At 35.2% G+C, this 25,585-nt stretch overlaps 1 protein-coding gene across 1 annotated transcript in view; it reads right to left on the bottom strand.

Moving 5' to 3' along the window:
* LOC103255181 (usherin) overlaps positions 1-25,585 on the bottom strand; it is a 465,104-nt gene that overhangs the window by 237,116 nt on the left and 202,403 nt on the right. Inside the window, exons 22-24 of the mRNA XM_008053149.2 lie at positions 18,888-19,222; positions 17,871-17,993; positions 4,079-4,242 (exon numbers count right to left, since the gene is read on the bottom strand). Of these exons, the coding sequence (XP_008051340.2) occupies positions 4,079-4,242; positions 17,871-17,993; positions 18,888-19,222 (622 nt within the window). The remainder of the gene's footprint in view (positions 1-4,078; positions 4,243-17,870; positions 17,994-18,887; positions 19,223-25,585) is intronic.

Raw genomic sequence — 25,585 nt, 5'->3', positions numbered from 1 at the left:
GACCAGGGCAGGAAAATCACTTGGAATCAGGAGTTCAAGACCAGCCTGAGCAACAGGTGTCTACAAAAAAAATGCCAGGTGTGGTGGTATGTGTCTGTAGTCCCAGTTACTCAGGAGGCTGAAACAGGAAGACTGCTGGAGCCCAAGAGGTCAAAGCTGCAGTAGGGAATGATAATGCCACTATACTCCAGCTTGGGTGACAGAGTGACACCCTATCTCTAAAACACACACACACACACACATCACACATTCTTATACATATACAATATGAACTGGGATTTAAGTTTCCCTGATTCTGAAGCCTACTTTTAAAATCATTTCTTCATATGCCTGCATACAGTTTTGTCATTTTAAAAATTTTGAAACCATAAGAATAGATAAGAACACCAACAGGAAAATTGGAGAGTAACTTGGAGAAAAATCTTTATTTAGAGGATGAGGAGAAGCAGCAGTTGGTGAGATAGGAGGTAATGATCCTCAGGGAGAGAGTGCGGTTTGTAAGGGACCATTCACAGTGTCTGCTGCCAGAGAACACAGTAGGATAGCACTGGGAACAGAGTATTGGGATGGGTTGTCAGGTGATAATTGATGACTTTAAGAGGACCCCATAAATAGAGTACAGGGGAAGAAGGCCCAATTACAACAGGTGCACAATTGGTCAGAAGGGAAGACCATGGAAAGGCAGCTCCTATCTGTTCGCTTTGATAACTGGAGGAGCGGAAAAGAGAACAGAGGAATGAGGCGAGGCAGCAATAGTGGGTGCTTTTTAGAAGAGATGAGATTGGAATAATTTACATGTATTCCCACTCGAACAAGATAATTCAGGCAAAGTCAGAAATTCATCTACCTATATCATCTGGTGGTCTCTGATGAAGAGATCAGACTGAGGCAGATGCTTCTACTGTGGTTTTAAACACACTCTCTTAATGGTGAAACCTTAATGCTTTATGAATCTTCCAGAGAGTTCACTGAGATATTATAATGCAGGAGTCAAGTCATTATCTTTGTATCCCAGTGCCCAAGACAAAGGAAGTGATAAATATTTGCATCAGGAAGAAAGGAAAGGAGGAAGGAATGGAGGAAGAAAGGTGAGAGAAAAAGAGAAAGAGAGAAGATAGAGAAAAAGAAGGAGGAAAGAGCAAAGACATGGAGGATTATATGATATAAGATATGAACATCTGAAGGTTGGGGTGAGCTCTAGACAGACTGTAAAGTGGACAACATTTGGGTGATTTTTCATTTCCTCCCTTTCAATACTTTCCTATCTTATTCCCTCTAGTATTTTCTAACTTCGTTCTGATCATTGCTCACCTTGTTAGTGAGTCAGCCTCAGAGGAGGCACCACCTCTCTGTTGCACTCCCTTCTGTGGGCATTTTCTTACTTTGCCTTTTATTTTAAAGTGAGCAGTCAAAATGCAAAGGATTTTATTAAATCATTCTTACTGAAGTGTTAATGACAATTAAGGCTATGGTGCATGAGCAATATAATAGCAAAACATTTGATGCCTGAGCCCTGGGTTTGAATTTGGGAGCTAATATTTACTAACTATAATTTGGTGTAAGTTACTAAATGCCAATTTCTCATTGTGCTTTTCTGAGGATTGTACACATAAATTAAAGTATTTTTCTATCTCTTCTTATGAAAATGTGATTTAAAAAATTATCAATATAATTTATCTTCATTGTATTTTATTTAGACCTAATCTTTTTATATATATAAGGCAGGGATAAGAAAATCTTATCTTTGTTGGTACCTAGAACATGGAAACTGGGTTAGATGGTGAGGGCACGACCTGTCTAAAAGAACAGCCAATACTCAGTGCCAGCTGATTTTCCCTACAGAAATGGAACCGTTCCACCTGAGCATTTGATTTCTTCCAGTGAATCCCCAAATCATCTTTAGGTAAATTCTTCTGATTGTAGAATATTGGCAAAATATTGTTTTTTTCAAATACTGTAGGCAAAACAGTGCATGGGAGGAAGGAAATACGGCCAATGTGCTGCCAGTTTGAAATAGATGTCCAAAAACATGAATTGCAGAAATGCAGGAATGTTTTTACCTCACATTACATCACATATGTGATGCAAATGGCCCTTCTGAAGTGTTCAAAAGCTTATCCCTGCCAACTGTGATTGGTAAAACTTTAACAGAAATATTTTCCTGTCAAAATGATGTGAATATGTGGAGGATATAGTAAAGAAAAAACCATGCCTTAAACATACAATTTTTAATAAGCAAATATCTTAAAATGTAGATATGATTTTCCAGTATAAGATATTTTCCATGGCAGTTTTGTGCCTTTGAGCATATTAGACTACATTCCAGTTTTTCCCCTATCAAGCAAGAAAACAATCTAAAATAAAAATTGTGAAAAATAGGTGGCCTTTCACAGAGGACTGACTAGCTAATTTACTTAAGATAGCAGGTTGCACAAAGGAAGAAAATGATAATGCAACAAGCTTTCGCAAAGCTGACCCTCTTCTGAGAGTTAACCTTTGTGCTCATAAACAGTTATCTGAAAAATTTCTAAGGTATGAATGGAAATAACAGCAGATTGTATTACCTACATCCCGAAGGTCAGGGGTTCAGATTACCAAGGTAATGAAACTTCAGTGAGCTGCTTCACTTCTATTAGGTTTGTCAGTTTTTATAAGCACACTTACTTCAGGAATGCAATTATAACATAAAGCACCTATATTGGGGAAAATTCAGCAGTCGGATCTTAACAAAAGTATTCAAATGTCAGCTGAGGGGGGAGAGCCTACCTTTATGAGTAGGCTTTTAAGATAAATCAGTTGGTAAGATGGAGTAAAGAGATAGGGAGATGAATAGAAATATATTATATGTAAAAATACATCCACAGAAAAAAACTTTGTATTATTCCCAGAGGTGTTTCAGAGGGTAGCCATAAGTATTAATTAGCTTACATTATCCCATTAAAATGGTTTATGAGATCCCAATACAGGTGTCATAGATCACTAGAAATCTGCAACCTTATAAAAACCATAGAGTGATAATTTTTTTGTAAAAAAAACATAACCAGTACTGATTTAGTTTAAAACTAATGTCCCCTTATGCTGGTTTTAATTCACAAGTGCTATCACATAACATTGGAACAAATTTACTCAGGTGTCCTCAATGAAGCATGTTTTCTTCTCAGGCTATAACAAAACTCAAGCCTGGATCAAAATCAAATGGTTACTATTGCCAACTCATGGTAAATGTACATTTAAAAAAATAATAGTAGATGATTACTCTAGTGAACAGAATTTTTCTTCATAACAAAATATTTTAATTTGGTCTTTCCAAATCATATATGCCTCAATATTTGGTAATATTCTAACAAGATTTGATTAGATTATTTTCCAGATCTCAAGTTATACCTATAAGAATGATGACAATACATAGTATCATGGCTGATTAACGGTTGTTTTTTCTGATGCTTATAATGGAACATCACAAGTTGACAGATCAGTTATCTATGCTACTCTGCTGACCAAATAGCCCTAAAATTTCACTTATTGTGGTTTCTAAAGTTGCAGGAATAGACTAGATTTATCTGTGAGCCCTTTCAAATGCCTGTAAAGTGTTCTGAGCAGGGATAGGGTCAGGCCCCACATTATTTAAGCAAATCCAGTGGTAAGGTTCAAGCTTCCTTTTGTTGTATTAAGTTGGAATTCTGTCCACAACCAGCACTGAAGATGATTCATTCAGAAAAAATCTATCACATTATTGCAATCCAATTAAATGGCTCTTGCTAATGAGAGATGAGTTACAAGATATTAGGGGCAGAACTCTCTGAAGGAAGGTGTGCGATAGGCTGCATCAAATTAAACCCGGACATTTCTATCACGGTGTGCGGGTGTGACAGAAACTGCTTTCTCCGTCCAAAGAGAATGAAAGAAGGGAGGGCAGGAGGTTCAGGAAGGGTGTAGACATAGTAGAGAAAGTTTGCCTCTTAAATGGAATAGCAGAAGAACTTCTCCTTTTTAGTTTTTATTTTTAATATGTCCATTTAAAAATGTATTTGTATACTAATGCAAAAAGGAGAAATAAAAATTTAAGAATCCTACTTACTTGGTTTAGCCCAACTCACGTCTATGGCCGTGTGGTTAAGAACTCTCACAGTGAGATTGGCTCCTCTCTCTGGAAGACCAGCTAATGTCGTCACAGTTGCTTCTTGGCTTGGCGTAAAACCCACGCTGTTGTGTACAAAGAGCTTATACTCATAAGTTGTAAATCTAAAAAGTTTTTTTTTGTAAAAAAAAAAAAAAACGGTATATAAATTTTTACTTTACATAAAATATAATTAATAGTTTCCATTTTCTTCACAAAATACAGGATTTTCATCTATCCCAACTCCACAAAATGCTGTTTTATTTTCTGCCCCAGGAAATGCATTATTTTCTTTTTCCTTCTAGAAAACACATTATTTTGTTCCTCTTCTTGCATAAAACATATCATTATCTGTAACTTGCTAGCCTTACCAAAGCGCCAGGAAAATATTTTATTAGGAATAGTGTGCAAATATTGCTATTTAAAACAAATGTGTTTTATCATTTTCTTATTCTTATTGTTTTCAGAAGTGGTGAGGATTACAGCTCAATTCGAGACGCAATTACAAATCTGGCAGCCCGCCAGCTTTCTATCTGAATTTGATCCAGAGAGTTTTATGCTCTTCTTTTCGGAAACTCATCCATTTTCAAATATCAGAATCCCTCATCGCCATTTTCTTCCTATACCTTTGCAGCTTTCCCATAATCTCATTGCAGACAGATAAACCCCTAAATTAAATTGTAACTGTGACCAAAGTGTACAACATTTCTCCCGCTGAGAAATCTGCTACAGTGAGCTGTATTTTGCTATAGTGTGAACATATTTACTTGAGTTGATACTGTGGAAACTGAATATTACTTTACAGAAGGCAAAAAAAACTGAAATGGGGGTGTGATATGAGGAGGACTTTCCAAGGCATATATTAAATGAGGAGAGAGTAAAGCCACCAATTCTTCATCCCTTTTGGTTGTTTTGGGCAAAAGACCACTAGCCTTTTTTGTTTGGTTCAAAACTGCCTGGTTAGGGAGGGAAGTGCTACTTATAGACACATTGAGAATACGCCTGGACAATAGCTTAGCCCAAGATACTTGCTTAAAAATGTTGTGCAATGCAGGACCATCCCCAGGGCATCTAGAACTCAGGGCAAGCATTGGTCTCAGATCATTACCTACTTTGAATTTCTTAGGTGATTAAGGTTACTTCACCTCCAGTGCAGGACCCACAATATTTGTCTCAATATATCACAACTTCTGCTAGTCATGATGCAGCAGGAGGGTGCCATTTGAAGGATTGTGCTAAATAATCTGACCAAAATAACGTCAGGATTCTCAGAACATTTTGCTACCATCTAGGTAGAAGAAGTCCGTCTGACTTGCCCTGTTTTTCATTCATGGCCCAAAGATATTTTTGCAGGATTCTGCCTCAGTCACATTTAAGGATGTTGCACAGATAGAGACGTTGCGACTTGTTGAATATTTATCTATTTGTCCTAAATAAGTGCTAACATCAGATCTTCGACCCCTCTCAGTCTTACCATTTCCCTATCAGGTGATTATTGTCTTTTATTTTTTTCTGCTTTATCTGCCGTAGTTAGTTGAGTTATATCCCTCAAAAAAATATTTTCAATTCCTAACTTCTGGTAATTGTGAATGCGACCTTATTTTAAAACAGGGTCTTTGCAGATGTAGTCAAGTTAAGATGAGGTCATATTAGAGAGGGTTCTAAATACAATGTTAATGCTTTGATTAGAGAAAAGAGAGAAGAATTTTGATGGTGACATAGACATATACAAGGAAATGATGACCATGTAAAGACAGAGGCAGAAAGTGGAGTTATGCATAAGCAAGCCCTAAATATTGGGGAGGCAAGCACAAAGATGGGAATAACTGATGTTGGACACTGCTGATGGGAGAGAAAGAGAGGGATACACACAACCACTCTTCGGGTACCAGATCCACTACTGGGAGAGAGAGGACTTACTAGAATCCCAAATCATAACTACATGCAATTTACTTAAATGGCAAATTCTCACATGTACCCCAAAACTCTAAAATAAAATAAGATAAAATAAAATAAATTGGAGCTATGCTACCATAAGCCAAGGAACACTGAGGTCACCAGACATAAGAAGAGGCAAGGAAGGAGTCTTATCTAGAAGAAGGAAAGAGTCTGACCCAGATGACAACTTGATTTGGGAGTCTAACCTCCAAACCTGTAAGAGAATACATTTCTGTTTTAAGCTACCCGGTGTGTGGTATTTTATTAGAGCAGACCTGGGAAACTAAGACATATGCTGTTTAGAAAGTGCTAAATAGACTACATGATCAAGACAACAAAAAGATGGTAACAATAGTTACTTAATATGTGTCAGGCATTTCCTACATGTATTAACCCATTTATTCCTCACAAGAATTCTTTAAGGCAGTAGTCCTTAACCTTCATGGCATCAGGAACCAATTTTGTGGAAAATAATTTTGTTATGGACTTGGTGGGGGGGGTGATTCAAGCACATTACATTTTTTGGTGCACTTTCTATTATTATTGTACTGTAATATGTAATGAAATAATTATACAACTCATCATAATGAAGACTCAGTGGAAGCCCTAAGTTTGTTTTCCTGCAACTATATGGTCCCAACTGTGGGTGATGTGAGACAATGACACCCAAGGTGTGTTGCTTATGTCCAGTCTACTCCATAATCTCATTTTGGTTGCTCTCACTGCAGGAAACACTGCTTCTCATAGATAGAATGTTGGAAATGGAAGCAAGCTTTTCAGTGCTTTTGTGGCAATCTCAGGATATTTCACCGTGACTTTAATCCAGAATGTATGGGAATTTGAAGTTGTCTCAAACTTACTTTTAAGGCCACTGTCATGTGCAATCATAAGCGGTTGATCCTCTTCTGTTATAGACAAAGTCGATTTACTTGGCTTATTCATAAATGGGTCACAAATCCATTCCTTCCCGGTTTGAGGGTCTTTTGTGGTTGAGAAGTAATGCTCAAACTCTTTGGAAAGCTGAGATAGGTGATCATGCATCAGCTAGGTGAAAGAAGGCCCTGGCTCAGTCTCTTTCAAAATCTCTGCTTATGTTTGAAACATGTTAAAAATTCCAGTGTTCACTCATCACTCCCATAATTCCAGTCTGGCTTTGAATATAGCCACTTTATGTGCCAACTTGAACACAGTTGTCATTCTCCCCTGAAGTGACAGATTGTGTTCATTGATTAGGTTGAATATGTCACACAAGAAAGCAAGTTTTTCAGTCCATTCTGTGTCACCGAAATGTGCTGCCAGTGGTGACTGTTTTTCTAAAAGAAATCTATGAAGCAGCCCTTGTAACTCAGAAACTCTACCTTTAGAAAGCCATCTCACTTCTGTGTATAAGAGAAGTGTGTGTTCTGCATTCGTCTCCTCACTGAGTTTTGTGAAAAGACATGAGTTAGGGGCCTGTACTTTAATGTGGTTGATAATTTTAATCAAATCCTACAAATTGTTATTAAGTTTAGGTGACATTTTTTGGTTGGCCAGCATTTCTCTATGGGATGACACAAGTGCATAGACTCACATTCAGAAGCTATCTCTTTGACTTGAGTAATGAAACCAGAAAGCTGTCCAGTCATGGCAGACAATCTATACATGTATCAACAAAAAATGACTGATTCAGTTTTCCTGATATGTAATCATTCAAAGACTTGAATAGTTCTACAGCTGTGTCATTGGTTGGCAACAAAAGTGCAAATAACATATCCCTGCGCATATCCTTCTGAAAAGTAATCACACAAAAAACAAGCATTGTTGCCTTGTTGTCAACGTTGGTAGACTTGTCAACCTGGATTGTGTACCATGACTCATTAATCCCTTCTAACAACTGTGTCTCAATATCCTCTGCTATTTAACAAATTCGTCTAGGTATGGTGCTAGCTGAAAGAAAAACATGTGACACCTTTTGAACTGCATGTTCTCCTAAAAGTTCACAACAAATGTTCAACTACAGTAAAGGCATTCTCAGTTTTAGCAATGCTGTTAGCCATTAAGAATGATGCTCTCAGTGCAGACACATTTGATGAAGTCATGCTTTTCATTAATTGCTTGTGTTCATGATCACTTTTTCCCCCTTTTCTTTTGAAAAACTCCAAAGGCTTGTCTTTTAACATAAGGTGCTTGGTCTTCATGTGGCAAAACAATTTTGAAGCTTCCTTGGCTTGGTTGGATAACTGGTCGCTACATAATATACAAAACAGGGTTGGAGAATGTGAATCGCCTGTTGCAATGAACTTGTAATTTAAGTAGGACTCTTGATATTTTCTCTGAAATGCCATTTTCTTTTTGTTGGCACTCTTAGACTCTTCTGCTGTCTCATCATTGGGTCTTCCCCCTTTTTCAGTGAAGCTCTCCAGTGACACTTTTTACTCATTTTGGCTAGGGTTAGCTTGTGGGCTTCCCAAAACTGTGACTGAGACAAGTGTGCACAGCAGGAAAGAGGTGTGGATGGACGTGTTAATAAAATAATGGGCTAACCACTTGTGGACTGAATTAAGTGTCAGATTCTGACTTAAATCCTGCCACCAGATGCAGCTGTACTATTGAAGTACATCAACTGGTAGGTTTTGATATGAGTCTGCAAATAATTGATTTATCATGGTCTCTGTGCAGTGAAATCTCACTGCTAGTGTTAATTTGGATTTTCATCCACTCCCCAGTGTTAGCATCACTGCTTCAGTCACCTCAGATCATCAGGCATGAGATTCCCATAAGATCATGAAACCTAGAATCCTTGTATGCTCAGTTCACAACAGGGTTCATACTCCTTTGAGAACCTAACACCACAGCTGACCGGACAGAGGAGGGAGCTCAGGTGGTAATGCAAGCATTGGAGAGTGGCTGTAAATGCAGATGAAGCTTCTCTTGCTCATCTACCACTCACCTCCTGCTATGTGGCCTGGTCTGTGGCCTGGGGGTTGGAGACCCCTGCTATAAGTTGATATTATAATACCTATTTTTAAAAATGAAGAAAAAAGTCTCAAAGAGATAAATAATCTGTCCAAGTCATTGAGCTAACAACTAGGAAGTTGGGATTCAACTATAGATGGTCTGATTCCAGAGCCAGCTCCTTTAACCATGATGTTATACTGCCAAAATAATAGTGATAATAATAATAATAGCAATAACAATAGTAATAATAACAACACTCATAATGATAATCTGGTCTGTCCATACTTGAATTATGTCATATCACTGGGGCTTGACCTTTGAATTATATTTCTAGCAGAGGAGAGAGATTTTTGCTTATGCATCCAAACAGTCTGGTCAAATTTCCTTGGCAACCACTAGTATGAATATGAAGGATGGTGAGTCGAGGTTAAGAGGGTAGCAAGCCTATGACAATGGAATGAAATGAGGCTAATGGCTCACATGGGAATTGAACCAGCGACCTTGGCTTCATTAGCTCTCTCCCTGGGTAAAATACGTATAATTACATTTTATTTCATAAAACGGCTTGAAAGAAATTTAGCTATAGTCTGGATGCCGAATCTCCTCTCCTACAATATTTAAATTTGTCTTTCACATGTTTATGCTTTTATACAATTAATAGACTTGATAGTTTTACAATAATACCATGTTTGTGGTTCTTTTCTACAAGTGGAATTAACAGCATCAGGTGACAGTGAAATGGTTAGTTGTAAACACATTCTGTTGGGTCCTAGCTCTTTTGACAGTTTAAGGCATTTCACTATAATTTAGGAATGGTTGAAATAGACAATTTATGCCTTCACAGAAGAAACTCAGGTCATGTCCAATTTGTATGCCTGTTTTCAAGGTAGTACTAAAATTTTAGAGTAAAAGATGGCTTTGGAGTTTTCCTGTTTCAAATAATAAAGTGTTGGCTACATTTTACAGATAAAAAAAAAAAAAAGCAAAAACCCCAGACCTTGAGAAACTGAGTGGATTTGCCTAAGTTTGCACAGCTAGTTAACAGGGCTAGATGGGCATCTAGTTTCTTTAGTTCCAATATTAACTTCTTCCCACTACTTATTTTTATAGTTAATTATCAGTGAGTATTTCACTTGATGTTATACACTTGTCTTCTGCATTTTAACTTTCATTAAAATTTAAAGGAATTACCTTGAATTCTCTGAAATACAAAAAATTCTGTTTTTATTTCATCTGAAATAAAATCTTTATTTGGTAAGGATGAATACCTAGAAGTTGTCTTTATGTATGTGTTGGTTCATATTTCACTACTTCAAATCTGAAAAGAATGTATTCATTGGCTTCAATGAATGGTTTTTCCATTCATTCTATGGATATGTTTTTTAAAGATGGATTAAGTGTTGAATGTTGATATAAAATGGGACAATAATAATAAAGAATACTTTTAAAGGAAAAATACTAGATCAATTGGCATTAAATACTCATGGCAAAATTTATATATATATGTAAATATATACATACTTCCCTAAATACTAATTATGTTTCCTAGGCATGTCTTGAAAAATGTACCATTTCAAACCCTGTAGGAAATACCTTTTGAAGTCTGCAAAGTAATGAATACTTATATTAAGTCTATAATGTAGTCAGTAAATTCAACTGTCTGTAGGTCAATTTAAGAATATTGGGCTATTACAATTGTCTTTCTCTAAATGATTCATTTTCTTTTTGAGTCGGAGTCTCACTTCGTCACCCAGGCTGGAATACAGTGGCACGCTCATGGCCACCCCAGGGTCGACCTGCTGGGCTTCCACAATCCTTCTGCCTCAGTCTTCCAAGTAGCCGCAACTACAGGTATGTGCTACCACGCACGGCTAATTTTTGATTTATTGTAGAGACAAGGTTTTGCTAAGTTGCCCGGGCTGGTCTTGAACCCGTGGGCTCAGGCAATCCATTCGCCTGGGCCTCCCAAAGTGCTGGGATTAGAGGCAGAGCCACTGAGTCTGGCAATGAGTCATTTTTTTGAGACAATGCTCCATCTCTTTCTCCTATGCTCCCCAAGCAGACAACAAATAAAAAATTTTGTTGTGTCATAGACATGATTGTGGTAATCTTCCTTATAAAATATAATATATATTTAAATCTTGCTTATGGGACTGTTCTCATTTCCAGATTCAGTTGTTATTACTTAAATGAATTAGAACATTAGAATCTGTTTAAATGATGCAGCTTTTAATCTCTTTATTTACTGAATAGATAATTTATAAATGAATAAATTGATGTTTCATAGTTACTAAAGCATTTAGTGTCAAAAATTTCAGGTCACATATAATTTGGTAGGTTAGGGACAAAAAAATATACCTATCCAAGAGAAAAAAAATGATTCTTACTAAAACTCAGAAAAGTGTTTCTTTTAAAAATGTACTGAAAACAATTTATATTGATCTTTCATGTATGATACATCACTTCCTTCATTCATTTGTTCATTCAAAAATGTTTATTGGATTCTGCCAATATGTCAGATGTCAGACATAATGTAATTGATATCTGTCTTTCTGAAGCCATAGTACATATAAGTTTTTACAGAAATGTTTTAAAATGAGAACACATAAAATATTTGTTTGTTCCTTTTTCTTTGAACACATTGAATGGAGCATCTAATTTAACCTTACCTAACTGGGGAAGCCTTCACAGAGGAGGTAACATTTGGGCTAGGTTTTGATGACAAGTGGTATTTTGTTTACTGAAGACATGTGTAGAGCAAAATATATTATTCCAGGGCAAAATGTGTGAAGGCCCGTATCTTGAAAAGGTCTGATATGTTTGGGGAACCAATAAAATTCTTCAGTGCAGCTGCAGAATGCCTCGGGTTATTTTCATCAGAATTAAAAATGTGTCAACTTTATTGATGTCCTAACAGAATTCATGTGTCAATATTGTCACCAATATAAATCATGATTCTGAAAATGCAGGCCATTTACTTGCTTCTTCCACAAACTCTTCCTCATCTCTGCCACAAGCCAAAGTATGCTTGAGTAAAATATCACACGAGTGAGGATTTGAGAAACCTCATATAGTATATTGTTCCTTAGGTCTTTAAAACCTTTGTGGGAATAGATAAATAAGCAAGCATAAAAATGCATCTTGTTTCCATTTGCTTAAATCTGCAATTATTTGAATTTTTATTGATAGTAGATACACTTTCTTTAAATCTATTTGTTGATTCTAAGAATGGTACTGAAAAGTTTTGCTTTTGAAATTGAAGAGTAATATTATTATTCTTGAAAGTTTTTATAATGTGATATGTTGTAGATTGTGAGTGGAAGTTTCAACTATGTTTCTGTTGCTATCTACACTTAAACTACTAGAATGTCACACCTAAAATAATTTTGCTGTAATTTCCATCTTTGTTCTACTATGTCATCAACATGAAAAAGAAACATAGACAAATAATGTCGTTTCCCACCCCCCAAAAAATATTACAGGGTAAAACGTCTTATGGAAAAATGTATCCTTCCAAATTTAGAAGCTCATTTTTCACGAAGTAACATTTAATAAGATGATACTTAGAAAAGACAGCATGATATGAATTTAGAGCACTGAAGAAAAAAAAAAAAAAAAACCAGTAGAGAAAAACACTGTGGCCAATTTAATTTGAATGTGAAATACTTTTCACTTATTTTGAATTAAATGCTTTGATAGGAAATGGTACACCAATGTTGACAAAAGTTGGCTTTTGTTTCTAGACCCAACTTTCTTTCACATTTTGATATTAAGGAGTAAATTAACATGATCTACCTTACCTTGGTAGTGGTAGGAGAAGACCTTCCTTCTTCTCACACTTTTTATGTGCAAAGTTAAATTTTTTATTTAATGGCTACAACCTGAATATATTTATGTTACAGGACCATGTGTCATGGAACTAACCTAGTCTTTCCCAGTCTATTAGCAAAGATAAAAATGTCATCTGAGCACTTAAGTTCATTACAAAGGAGTGAAACAAAAGTTACATTCTTTCAAATATGATCCCCCACAGAAATGACATCCTTTTTTAGGACTTGAAAAGTTTTTTATTATAGTAGGTTTAAAAGTACTTATTAGAATCTGTCAGCAATATTTAAAGTTAGATTTTATTATATATTTAGCTTAAGTATTTAAATCTTACAACAAACAAGTCCAATCCTTTGAAAAAAAAGATTTGGGAGGCTGAGGTGAGTGGATTGTCTGAGGCCGCGGGTTTGAGACCTGCCTGGGTAACTTGGCGAGACCTCATCACTACAATAAATCAAAAAATAAGCTGGGTGTGGTAGCGCACGCCTGTAGTTCCGTCTACTTGGAAGGCTGAGCTGGAAGGATCGCCAGAGCCCAGCAGGTCGAGGCTGCGGTGGCTGGGAGTGGCCACTGCACTCCAGTCTGGGCGACAGAGTGAGACTCCAACTCAAAAAAAAAGAAAAGAAAAGAAAAGAAAAATAAGATGATGGAGTGAATTAGTCATGAAGATTATGAACAAAAGCATTGCATATGCATCATGCTATTGGTTTAGAGTTGGAGCCCTTTCTTACCCTGCCTTTACCATTTCCCGAGAACATTGTGTCTAAACAGCCTAGGAGATTGTTTACCAGTTAGGACAAAGCTAAAGTTAACATTATTTGCATAAGCATATATGTAGGTACTTAATGAAATTCCCTTTGCTTGTGGAAATTAGAACATATTTACATAACTGTGCATCACTGGAATCACAAAAGTATAAAGGTGTCTACCATTGAAAAGATTTGGGGCTTCTGGAACTAACTGCTAATTTCTAACTTTAAAGTTTCTACATGATTGAAAGTAAAATTGTTTTTGTATAAAAAAAAGAAAAAGAAAAAGAAGGCGAAAATGTATTCGTTTTGAATGTTTTCATTTAAATATAATACAATTAATAGATTCTTGAGGAACCACACAGAGGTCTCCATCCAAACTGTCATTGCAAAAGAAATACTCTGAGGAACTCATAGATAATTGAAAGGAACAGGAGTAAGAACAGACCTTCCTTTATAAATTTAATGACAGAAATTATTATAATCTACAAGTCAGTATTTTCCCTACAATAGTAAAATAACCTTATTATTTCTTTTATCTTGTTCCTCTTTAAATCCACAACAAAAAGGAGGCCTTGCTGTACTGTGTTCTTAGCAGTTTTATCTGATCACTTAGGAACCAAGGCAGTGTTAAGTACTGAAAATTGTAAGGGTAGATTGATGCTTGAAATGAAGGAGTTCGCCGCCCTCTTGTTAAACCTAGTCTGCCTCACATTGGCAGCTTCAGACGATAACAGCACGTTCACCAGATTTTCCAAGTGATGAAAATGTCAGGAAACCCAAAGTTTATAGTTCCCCCAACAACCATAACTTGGCTACTTTGCACAGAATCATTAAGAAAGAAAAGTTAGAAGCTGACAAGTAGTATAAGCCTGTAGTCACACTGAGTTCATGTGTATACAGGTAGAGCAAAATTCAATAATAAAGCAACCAGCTGTGTAATTTAGACAAACATTATGCTTTAAAATAACCATAAGAACAGAAAGTATTTTTGTTTGAATTAAGTTATCTGGGCAATTGGCTTAATATTCTGCTTAGTACATGTAGATATAAAAGAAAAAACTATTAGAATGATCTGAATTTCAGAATATGATATAATATGATATTAAATTGGTATTTTAAAATATATTATAAACATATACTTAACCAAAATAGACCACTTGAGCAGGAAAATTGGCTTTGATTTATATTTACTCTCACAAATATATTCATAAAGAGATGCCTACTAAATCTTAATTTTATTTTTATATCAAGAGAAATGTTATTTAAAAGCTGACTGTAAATGTAGCTATGGTAATATCAAGTCAATGAAACACTTCAGTGCTCCCTTTATGGATGTAGATGTAAGTTAGGAAGAAAATAGGGAGTGGTGGAATATGGGGAGAACAGAAAAATTACATATTCCTTCTACAGATATTAGAATTCAATTAAAAACCCAAGAAAACATAGGCAGTCAAACAAATACATGAGCAAAATAAATATAGGCCAAAGAGAGGGAGCATTAAGGAGCTGTAACACAGGTATGCAGCAACATGCATCGAATACTCAGTTTCTTCTGTCTCCCTCTACAATTTGAGAGACTGCTAGCCCACCAACGAGACAAGGTGAGCAGTGGTACCATCTGTCAAGGTGAGCAGTGGTACCATCTGGCCAAACAAGATCACACTCTTATAATAGAAGAATGTAGTGCCCACCAGTGGACTAATTTCTGGGTTTCTCTCAGATTTGTGAGACACCTCCTTGGGCTAAAGAGACACCAGGCTTTTTTTGATTTACAAAGGTAGAGCACTAGAAAAAGAGATTCTCAAAATATTAATATGAAGATTCATGCCATTTATTTTGAATGTTAAGAATAAATGCATATATATGTATATATATATTTTTTACCATACGCTGTAGTCAAAGGATGTAGTGGTTATTTGAATTTTAAAAAAATGTGCTAGACCCAGCAGGGTAAAAAAAATCACTTGATATTCAGCATTATGAAGTTAGTCAAAATATCCCCTCAGCACAATTTGTTATATGCACACTTCCCTTCCAGAAGCAGCTGTCATGGGTATGTTTATTTCAAATCATGTTTCAACTTAATTTGTGGGGATTTAACTTTATTTCCTTAAATCTTAGATTTGAATCTCTCGTTAAGAATTCCTAGAGGAATCACTAAAAATTCAAAACTCAGTTTATGGCCTTGGTCCTCATTCTTTAATAAGTATTCTTTTCTTTCTTTCTTTCTTTCTTTCTTTCTTTCTTTCTTTCTTTCTTTCTTTCTTTCTCTCTCTCTCTCTCTCTCTCTCTCTCTCTCTCTTTCTTTCTTTCTTTCTTTCTTTCTTCTTTTGTACAAAGAACACAGTGAATTTTCTGAAACCTATTTTGCACTTCTACCCAACATTTCATGGCTAAAACTCAGCTTCAGTAATGTCAGAGTTAGGTTCTATGTATTTTTGGAAATTGTTTTACTTAAGACACCTAGAGCTCACAGATCATAAAAAGCTACTTTGTAAAATGATTTCCCTAGACAGAATTGGTGTGTCTGTAGATAGCTGTGACAATAGCAATTAATACATATACCATACTCCCTGTGGTGAGCAGGGAGGGCTCTTCCACCAGACTGTGAGTTATTTGAGGGCAAGGAATATGTTGTATTCATCTTTTGTCCCTTATCACAGTGCCTCAGCATATAGTAAGCAAAAATGAATTGCTGAATAAATGAATTTCTTCAACTTAAGTGCTAATCATATAGGAATACCTAATTAAGTAAATAATGAATCAAAAATAGTTGAGAATAGTATAATGTCTATAGTTTAGGTTGAACAAGAGGGACCTGCTAATAACTGACCAATTTTGAATTATGAAAGTGGCAACTTCATATAGTCCATTCTGTGGCTTGGTTAGATTTCTATGTTGCCTCTGTCCAATCATCTTTCAATAGCTAGAATGCTTTTCTACCACAACCCTTCAAGATGGACAAGATAATTTTCTTTACTTTTGCCCATTCCTCAAAGAGAATAACTCCCCACCTAATATTCCTAAGGTACAGAGAAATTAAATAACCAACCCTTGGTTGAGTTGACTTATTATATCATTTAACAAGTGTCCGAGTGCCCAGTCTCTGCTAGAGACTGAAGATAGAGACGCCATGAAGACAAAGCCCCTGCCTTGTGGTGGGTCTGATAATATAATGTGGTGTCCGGACAAGCAGCCAGGCCAGCCATTACAATAACAGTAATATGTTAGAGGATGTCCTATGGAAATACATGAAAGGGGTGCTGATTCTGACCAGCAAGAGAGTGGGCAGGGAAGTAAGTCTTCCTAGAGGAAGAGACCTAGAGGCCAGCTTGGAGGATGATCTAGTTAGGTAATGGGAAAAGGAAAGGCAGCTATGGGAGAAACTGAGTGAGCGAGTGTTGTGTGTTGAAGATACTGAACAAATGTGGCAGGGACACAGAGGTCTCAGTGAGAAAGGGGTAGGAGGAAAGGCTGCAGTTGTCAACAGGGTTCAAACTATAGCTATGCAGTGGGGGTCTAGAAAAATTAGCCACCCTGACAGAAAAGTTATTGAAAAATACGATTGAGAAGTTCTCATAAAATGACATTCATGTCTTTTGAAAGTTGATTGCATTGCTTATATTCAGGAAGCTTTAGAAATCATTCAATCCTATCAAATCACCTCGTTTTATAGGCAACAAATGTGAAGCCCAGAGAAGTTAAATGCTTTTTAAAAAGTTAAGTTTTGTGGCCTAAGGTTACAAAGCTAGTTCCCCAGTACAACATCAAACAGAACCTGGATCTCCTAACTCTCATGTAATATTCTTTTCTGACATAACCTATTTACTCTTTCTTAATTTATTTGAAATGTAGATTAATTATTTCAAGTTCCAATCCTGTTTACTAAATATTTTTTTGTGGACTGAATCAATGACTTATAATCAATTACTTCCCAGAAATTCCAAGTGTTTTACCAGTGCCCAGTCACTTCCCCAGGTTTGTATATGTTCAATGTGTCCAAATTTCTCTATTAAGTTTCATATCTAGATAGAGCTGTGACAAAGGCAATAGGCTAAGGCTCAAACACCTACAAGTTCAACTTCAAAAAGCTTATTTTAAGCATGCAGTTAAGATGGCAAATATTAAACATGCTGACTGTTACAGTTTGATGATTAATGCCACAGATAATAACCAAACATGTTTTATTGCATGACTGATAACATGTTCACACAATGAAGACACTAAGATACTTTGAACTATTCAACATGCCCAGAACTAAATGCCAGCATTTGTTTTTATAGTTTTTGTAATCTCACCTGCTAAGACCCTTATCTTCATAAAACCACTGAGTTCCTGAATAAATATTGTGCCACAGATTTAAATCTTCTGGGGGATTTGATGCAAGTGGTTGCTGGATTTTACGTCTCAGAAGCTCATATCTAAAGCAAAAGACAAGCAGGAACAGCGGGATTATCTCAACTAATGTTGAGATTACCAAAATTCAGGTTTTGTGGTATGTGTGTGTGTGATATGTACATGTAAATATAAGGAATAACATCTTAACTTTACAATCATGAAGTTTATTCCTTTAAATACTTTTTTCTGGCTCAAGTTTCATACATTCAATTATTTTGAAACAATCAGCTATATTTACATTGTATTATTATCTGCAATAATGATAACATTTTAAATTTCTTTTATGTCAGATTGGCTAAATCTTCATTGCCAGTTTCACACAAAGTAGAAATACAAAAAGCTTATCAAGTTAATTATTTCCTAAGACTTCTACCATCAATACTTTATAAACAATGATAATATTATCAACTCCATATTCTTGGGCAAGTAGCTAGCTCAGGTTGTTACAAAGCCATTCAAAATCACAACTCTTTTCTTTCATCTTATCTGTATTCCTGACCACATTCTCCACAAGTTTCTGGATAATAATATGCCAAATAATTATTGCATTAACTTCATAATTTTGAGGCATATTTGTGCAAATGTATGATATAAAACATGCATCAGGTTTACCTAACATACAATAAAAATATACTTTAAAATCAAGAGAAAGTTTATGTAGCGAATCCTTACAGAATAGTGATTGTTGTTTCAAAGGCTTTTAGTTCTTCACATGATCATGATATTTCTACTTTGATAAACTTTTATGGCGGCATATAAGTTAAGAGATACAAAATGATATTGTATGAAAGTTATGAGTCAGAGGATAGCCAATAAAAAAGTAGTTCTATGTTTATATGTTAGGCTAAGCCTCCAACCTCACTTCCTGGAGTGATAAAACCATAGCAAAACCTAAAATCATAGTCACCTTCTCTTACCTCAAATTGGGTCCATTTGGCTTGGATGGTGGTTGCCAAGAAATCCCAACGTACGACTCACTTAGTGGAATCACTGACAGTGGACCAACATCTTGAGGTAGGCTGGGGTGGGTGGTAACATAGGTAGGTAAGCTCTCTGTGCACCCTCCAAGGTAACCATTACCCCCTGAGCAAGCAACAATGGTGACAGAATAATTAGTGAAAGGAATCAGATGAGCAACTATTTGACTTAACACTGAGGATGTCACATTGGTTATTATGATGTGAGGGTCAGGCATGCGGATCTCATAGCTAAGCATGTCTCCATTCTGGATGAGTGGGGGTTTCCAAGTGACCTGAAATAAAAATATAAACTAGAATCAGTGTGACAGTACAGGAAGAGAGCAACTGAAGTTCATAAGGCCTAGAATTTTGCTCTGTCTTATTTTCAGTTAAGTCATTTTCTAAATGCCTACTTTCAACTTAGCCCTTTGCATCAGACAGTAATGAAGGGTTTGGGATCAATTAACAGTACACCAGGAACTAAATGAAATGCTGTTTCCTGGATTTAGCTTTTAGTCTTGATACTTTCTAGAACTGTCAGACTAATACACACCTTAGTGATTCATCTCCACTGTGGGTGTTCTGAAGGACACAGAGCAAACACATAGAGAAAATTCACACGTCCACATGCATCAATAGGGCAATGGCAGGATTTGATAGTTTTCTTGCTTATAACTCAATTAAATGAAACATCATAACTCATTGCTTTGCACTGTTAGTGTGCATGCTAAATAAGTCACTCTTTTTGAAGGGTGAGAGAAGTCATTATTTGATTTTCTGAGGATACACAATTGAGTTCCTGAATCTTACTTGCTTTTGTTGTTGTTGTTGTTGTTGTTGTTGTTGTTTTGAATTGGAGTCTCACTCTGTCGCCCAGACTGGAGTGCAGTGGCCGCTCCCGGCCACCGCAGCCTCAACCTGCTGGGCTCCGGTGATCCTTCCGCCTCAACCTTCCAAGTAGCCGGAATTACAGGCATGCGCTACCACGCCCAGCTGATTTTTTGATTTATTGTAGAGATGAGGTCTTGCTGCCCAGGTGGATCTCGAACCCACGGGCTCAGGCAATCCACTCACCTCAGCTTCCCAAAGGCGCGGGATTACAGGCTGAGCCACCGAGCCCGGCTCCTGAATCTTACTTGTACATAATTTAGCAAGTAAGGTAATAATAACACATCCTACTCTCAGAAAGATAAGAGACATATAGAAAGCTTTTTAAAAAGTCAAGCAAAGGATGAGCTAACACATGGATGTGAGCATCACCCGCAAAAGTAACATTTTGTAATAGAATACTACAATGTTTAAAATTTGTTTTATTTTCTGGTTAAATTTTGCAAGAGCATAGTAGTAACACACTTATGTTCCTGTGAAGAAAAGGACCCTAGGAAAATGTGCATAGGCCATTTCAAAAATGTCTTACTTATATGTTATACTGTTTCATCTCTGTTATTGTTACCATTTGGTGTTCCTTATATAAATACTAGGATATATATTCCATCTCCCTGTCTGTAAGCTTCTGAATAGCAGGGCTAAATTGTATATTAATTTAGTGCTAAGCACACAGAGATGGAATTCAGTAAGTAATTGTAGTCATGACTCCTTAGATTATATTTTTTTCTTAGCATCATAGTTATTTTGAAACATTAAGACGTAGTTAAAATAGAGAAGGTCTAACCATAATTTTATCTTAAATCAAGGAGAAAAAGTTTTCTCTAGGAGGAATATAACCTGAGATTTTCATAGGAATTTTTTAAGTTATTGGTGAAAAAAATGGGCTCCCACCATTGGGCAGTTGCTTGATGATTACTGTGGTAATTTATAACTAAATTAGTAATGGGCCAGTAGTTATCTAAATTTTACTATATGGGCTGAAATTATTGTTAAGCTTAACTTGAAAACGTCTTGGAGCATTCTAAGAAGAGATGCTAGGATGAAGAAAAGTTTTAGATGTGTTCCTTATAATCATATAGGATTTGTCAGCATCCAGAAAAGATAAACAAAACAGAATAAAACAGCAACAACAAAAGCAAGCAAGCAAAGGTTGTAGAGCAGGCAAAGGGTTCTGTTTATTTTGGAGGTGCAAAACTCTGTGGACCTGAAAAATGAAAGTCAAGGTCAAACTCAGGGAGCTTCCTGGTATTTGTAATGTCAGTGAAAAAGGGAAGAGCTATCACAGCTTAATTCAACCTGACTGATTTGAGGAATATGACTTTCTTGCCTCTCCGATCAGAATACTTTGAGAGTTCAGGTTGGAGCTTGGCAGCACTTGAAAGAATTAAAACTTAGGAGAGGGGCTGCTGTTAGTAACTGAGCTAACAGTGAATTGATTGGAGCCTGGAATTGAGGCTGAGAAAAAATGTTCATGAAATGAAATTTGAATAAGATATCTATCAACAGATATTAAGAGACTTGATGTAATGACTCTGGAAATAGTCATTTTGAAGATCAAAAAAATAATTTTCTCTACTATAAATATTTTACAACTAGAAATTAGTTATTTTTCTCAGTATTTTTAAAAAGTTACAAACTTAGAAAAAATATATCTTTTGGAAAATATTAAAAATAAATGTTGCCACAATTTTTAAGGAATCAGTTAGATAAATATTGTATTCTATTCATTTCTATGCTTAAGATCACATTTACTATTGTATGTTCAGCCAAAATATACAAGATTAAACTTTCAGTAGGTCAGTTTAATTTCCCATGACTTTTCACAGATTCACTGTTCATAGGAAGGATGAGAAAAATTGTCACATCCCTAAACATTCATACCAGAGAACATATTGGCCTGAATAAGCAAGAAATATGTTATCGAAAATAATAATTTTACATGGAAAAGTTTAAACAGAATAATAATTTTTCACTAAATAAAATTAATTTAGAGACAGCTTCCCTATCATGATGACTTCTTTTACTTGAGTCACTCTTAATTATTTAGATTTCCATTTCCTGTTTTGTTATTGTAAGTCTTCAGAAAACAGGACAAGTAAATAGTTGCCTAGGTGTTTAAGGAGGTGCTGACTTTTATCATCTCTTTTAGACACCTGAAGAATGGCTCTAACAAATCACACCACCTTCAAAGTTCCCTGAAACTTACACATGTAGGTTAATTGATTGGCTTTATACCTGAAAAGAATAGTACATATAAACACTATAATCTACTTATTTAACTCCATCAAACCATTTTAAAGAATTTTATAAATAAAGATATTTACAAAGATTGATGTACTGGGTTGAGTGAGAATGGGCTAAGATTTGATAAATGTCTCTAAAATTTGAATCCAAGCTTTGTCATTAAATCTGTGTGACATTGAGCAAAGCATGTAACATCTCTGGCCTTTGGAATCCTCATGTCTAATGTGAAAAGACAATCCTTGCCACATGTCTAGACATAAGATTGCATAATTCTAAGACTACTTAATCAATAGGCAATATAAATGTCCTATAAAGAAAGATCATGTGGAAATATTTGACTCTATACAGCATAGCAATTCCTCTTAACAACCGACCTCCTGGCAAAACTTTTCATACAAAATAAGATGTGCAATAGATATTTGTTAAAATAAAATTAAAGTTCTCTTTCAAAATTGCCTTCCTCTTTCTGAGATTATTGGTATTAATTTTTAATTCAAATATTATATTTGTGTTTCACAATCAAAGAAAGAGTATAAATATGTATAAAGGAAAAATTAATTACAACCCTAACCTCTTTCCATTCCTCTCTCTGTTCTACCATCCCAAAGCGAAAGGATAATAGCTTGCAGTGTATTCTTGCATACGTTTTGTATGCTCATATAAATAAAGCAAATATACTCACAATATGTCAGGACTCTCTCTCTCTCTTTTTAACTAAAAAAAATGTACAGAAAAAATATATTCTATTCCCATTACGCTTCAATTTACTTTTCAGGCCTAACATTAAGATTACGGACATAATCTATCATTTTTTGCTGTTGCATAATATTCCATTCATGGCTGAAAACACATTATTTGTTATCCTATTGACATTATTTTACTACTACAAACAATATTTGAAAATGTATGTAATATATACCATTGTATTTATTTTGTATTGGATAGATTAGCAAGAATTACTATGCTAAAAGGTAAATGCTTGCTTAAGCATGATCTTCATTGATGAGTAACTTTCTGAAAAAGTTGAGATAATTCACTTTATCACAAACAATAAAAGTATCAGTGATTGGTATCTATACAAACTCTTACAATTTTCTAATTTTAGTTTTTACCAACATTATTTATTTCTTTAGTTTGTATTCCTCTGACTTTTTGTAAGGTATAAATCTATTTGAATATTATTGATTATTTGTATGTCTTTTTTATTATTTTCTATTATATTATTATTGTACTATAAATTATTAGAAGTTTTTTGTATATTAGGAGGAAATAATCAATTTTCTGTAATATATGTTACAATTGTATTTTCTTAATCTATCTTTCAGAGTTTAAAATTTTGGGGGGAGGAGATCTTATGCCTTGCAAAAAACCCAATCAAGTTATTTTCAAGCTACATATCTTTTCTTTTAAAGCTACCGAGTTTCATTTTTTTTTTTTTTTTTTTAGAAAGGGCTTTCTTACCTTTATATTAAATTATCCCTTATTTTCTTCTAAACTTTTAATTTTCTTAGCATTAACATTTTTAATTTATGGGAATTTAGTTACGATATGATAGAGAAGTCTACCGTAACTTTACATATGGATAGCCAGTTTGGTCAGTGTCATTTAAAATTTTTTTTATTTTAAAGATGTGGGGTACAATTTGGGGTTAGGGATACAAATGTTCATTATGCAGGTACCCTTGTTGATGAGGTGTTCTCCTTGCCCCGGCTGTTTCCCACTACTGTCAATCCCATCTACCCTGGCAGTTTTCCACTAGGTCAGTGTCATTTTTAAAGTAAGCCATCTTTACCAGTGAAATAAAATGTCACTTTTACCTACAATAATAAATGTTTCCACACACACTTGTATCTATATCTAAACTTCTAAATTGTTCCAATGGCCTTTTGTCTATTTTTATGCCAATGTCATATTGTTGTAATTTGGTGGCTTTAGAGCAAGTAAAGAAATATTAAAGAAAGTATTACCTCTCTACTCTTTTCTTCCTGAATTTTCTAGAATATTTTCGATCATTTAGTCTTCCATTTATATTTTAAAATCATTTTTCCAGTTTGAAATCAAAGAAACCAAAAACATTATTGGCATTCTGATGTGAATGACATTAGGTTTATATGTTAATTTTGGGAGAATTGACTTGTTAAGGAGTCAAGTCCTTCCAACCAGGGAAATGGCATATTTCTATTTGTTACTGTGTAAACAAGTAGAGAAGAGTGTGGGCTCTGGAACTTTACTGCCTGAGTGTGAATCCCAATGCTGACTTCTTAAGTAATCTTATTCATGTTATGCAATGTCTCAAGTCTCAGTCTTCTTGTCTCTAAAATGAACATAATAGCAGAGTAGTATTGAGGATTAAATGAAAGCAATTCCTGGAACATAATATGAAGTCAATAAATATCAGTTGTCATTATTATTTTATTTCCTTCTGTTAGATATTTCTAATTTTGTTGGTCTATGTTGTAATTTAAGTAGACGTCAAACATTGACCTATCTTTAAAAGTAGATGAGAATGATGAGTAAGACTCAGCTCCTTTCACTTGGGCTTATTATTAAGCCTATAAATGAATGATGCTAAGTGCACACAGCAGAGTGAAGTTACACATGGGTGTGGCCTGGGTGGCACTGTTCCTTGTGGCATATATACCTAGGCTGGTGGTTTCAGTTGTCTGAGCTGAGTAAGGACTTTATGTGTTAAGAGGAGCTGAGAATGGCAGATTTGTTCTCTTTCATTCTGCTTTAACTGTGAGAAAGTTGACAGTGGCACCAGGGCTTAGAGGCTTGTGATATCACCATAAAATAAGTTTTTTGCTGTATTGCAGCTCTTCAAATTGGTTATTTCTGTTTTATTTCATGTTAGTCTCAATTCAAGAGCTTTAGTGCAGCAGTCTATACATTTAAAAGCCATCTCCCTAATATGCTTTTACTTTAAATTTTTGTTAGAAGTGGTTGCTGAATTTTACAAGTCCTTTTGCTACATCTATTGATAAAATCATATGTGTTTTCTCCTTTAATTGACTGATGTAGGAAGTATATTGACAAACTTCCTGATGTTGAACCATACTTACATTTTTGAAATCAAATCAAATTTTTCCTAATACATGATTCTTTTAAATATACTTCTTAACTCAGTGTGGTAATCTTTTATTTAAAATTTTTGAATCTATATTCATGTATTAAATTAGTCTATATTGTTATCAAGTTATCCCTCTTAGGTCTTGGTAGAGCATTTTTACCAACTTCATAAAATAAAATGAAATTCCTTAAGTGATTAATTATCAAATAAAAGTGCATGACTTTCACTTTTCCAGATAACACAATCTACACAATCTCTTTGACATTATATTTATTTTTCTTGTAATCAAATATAAGTTTAAGAATATGATTTTTTTTTTAAAGTTGGAGTCTCACTCTGTCACCCAGGCTGGAGTGCAGTGGCACACTCATGGCCAACCCAGCATCAACCTGAAGGGTTCAAGTGATACTTCCTCGTCAGCCTTCCAAATAGCGAGACCTACGGGTGCACACTA

This window comes from Carlito syrichta, unplaced genomic scaffold (genome assembly GCF_000164805.1).
Source record: "Carlito syrichta isolate Samal-C Ts95f unplaced genomic scaffold, Tarsius_syrichta-2.0.1 Scaffold287916, whole genome shotgun sequence".
NCBI classification, from domain to species: Eukaryota; Metazoa; Chordata; class Mammalia; order Primates; family Tarsiidae; genus Carlito; species Carlito syrichta.
This window is presented reverse-complemented; position numbering and strand designations above follow the sequence as displayed.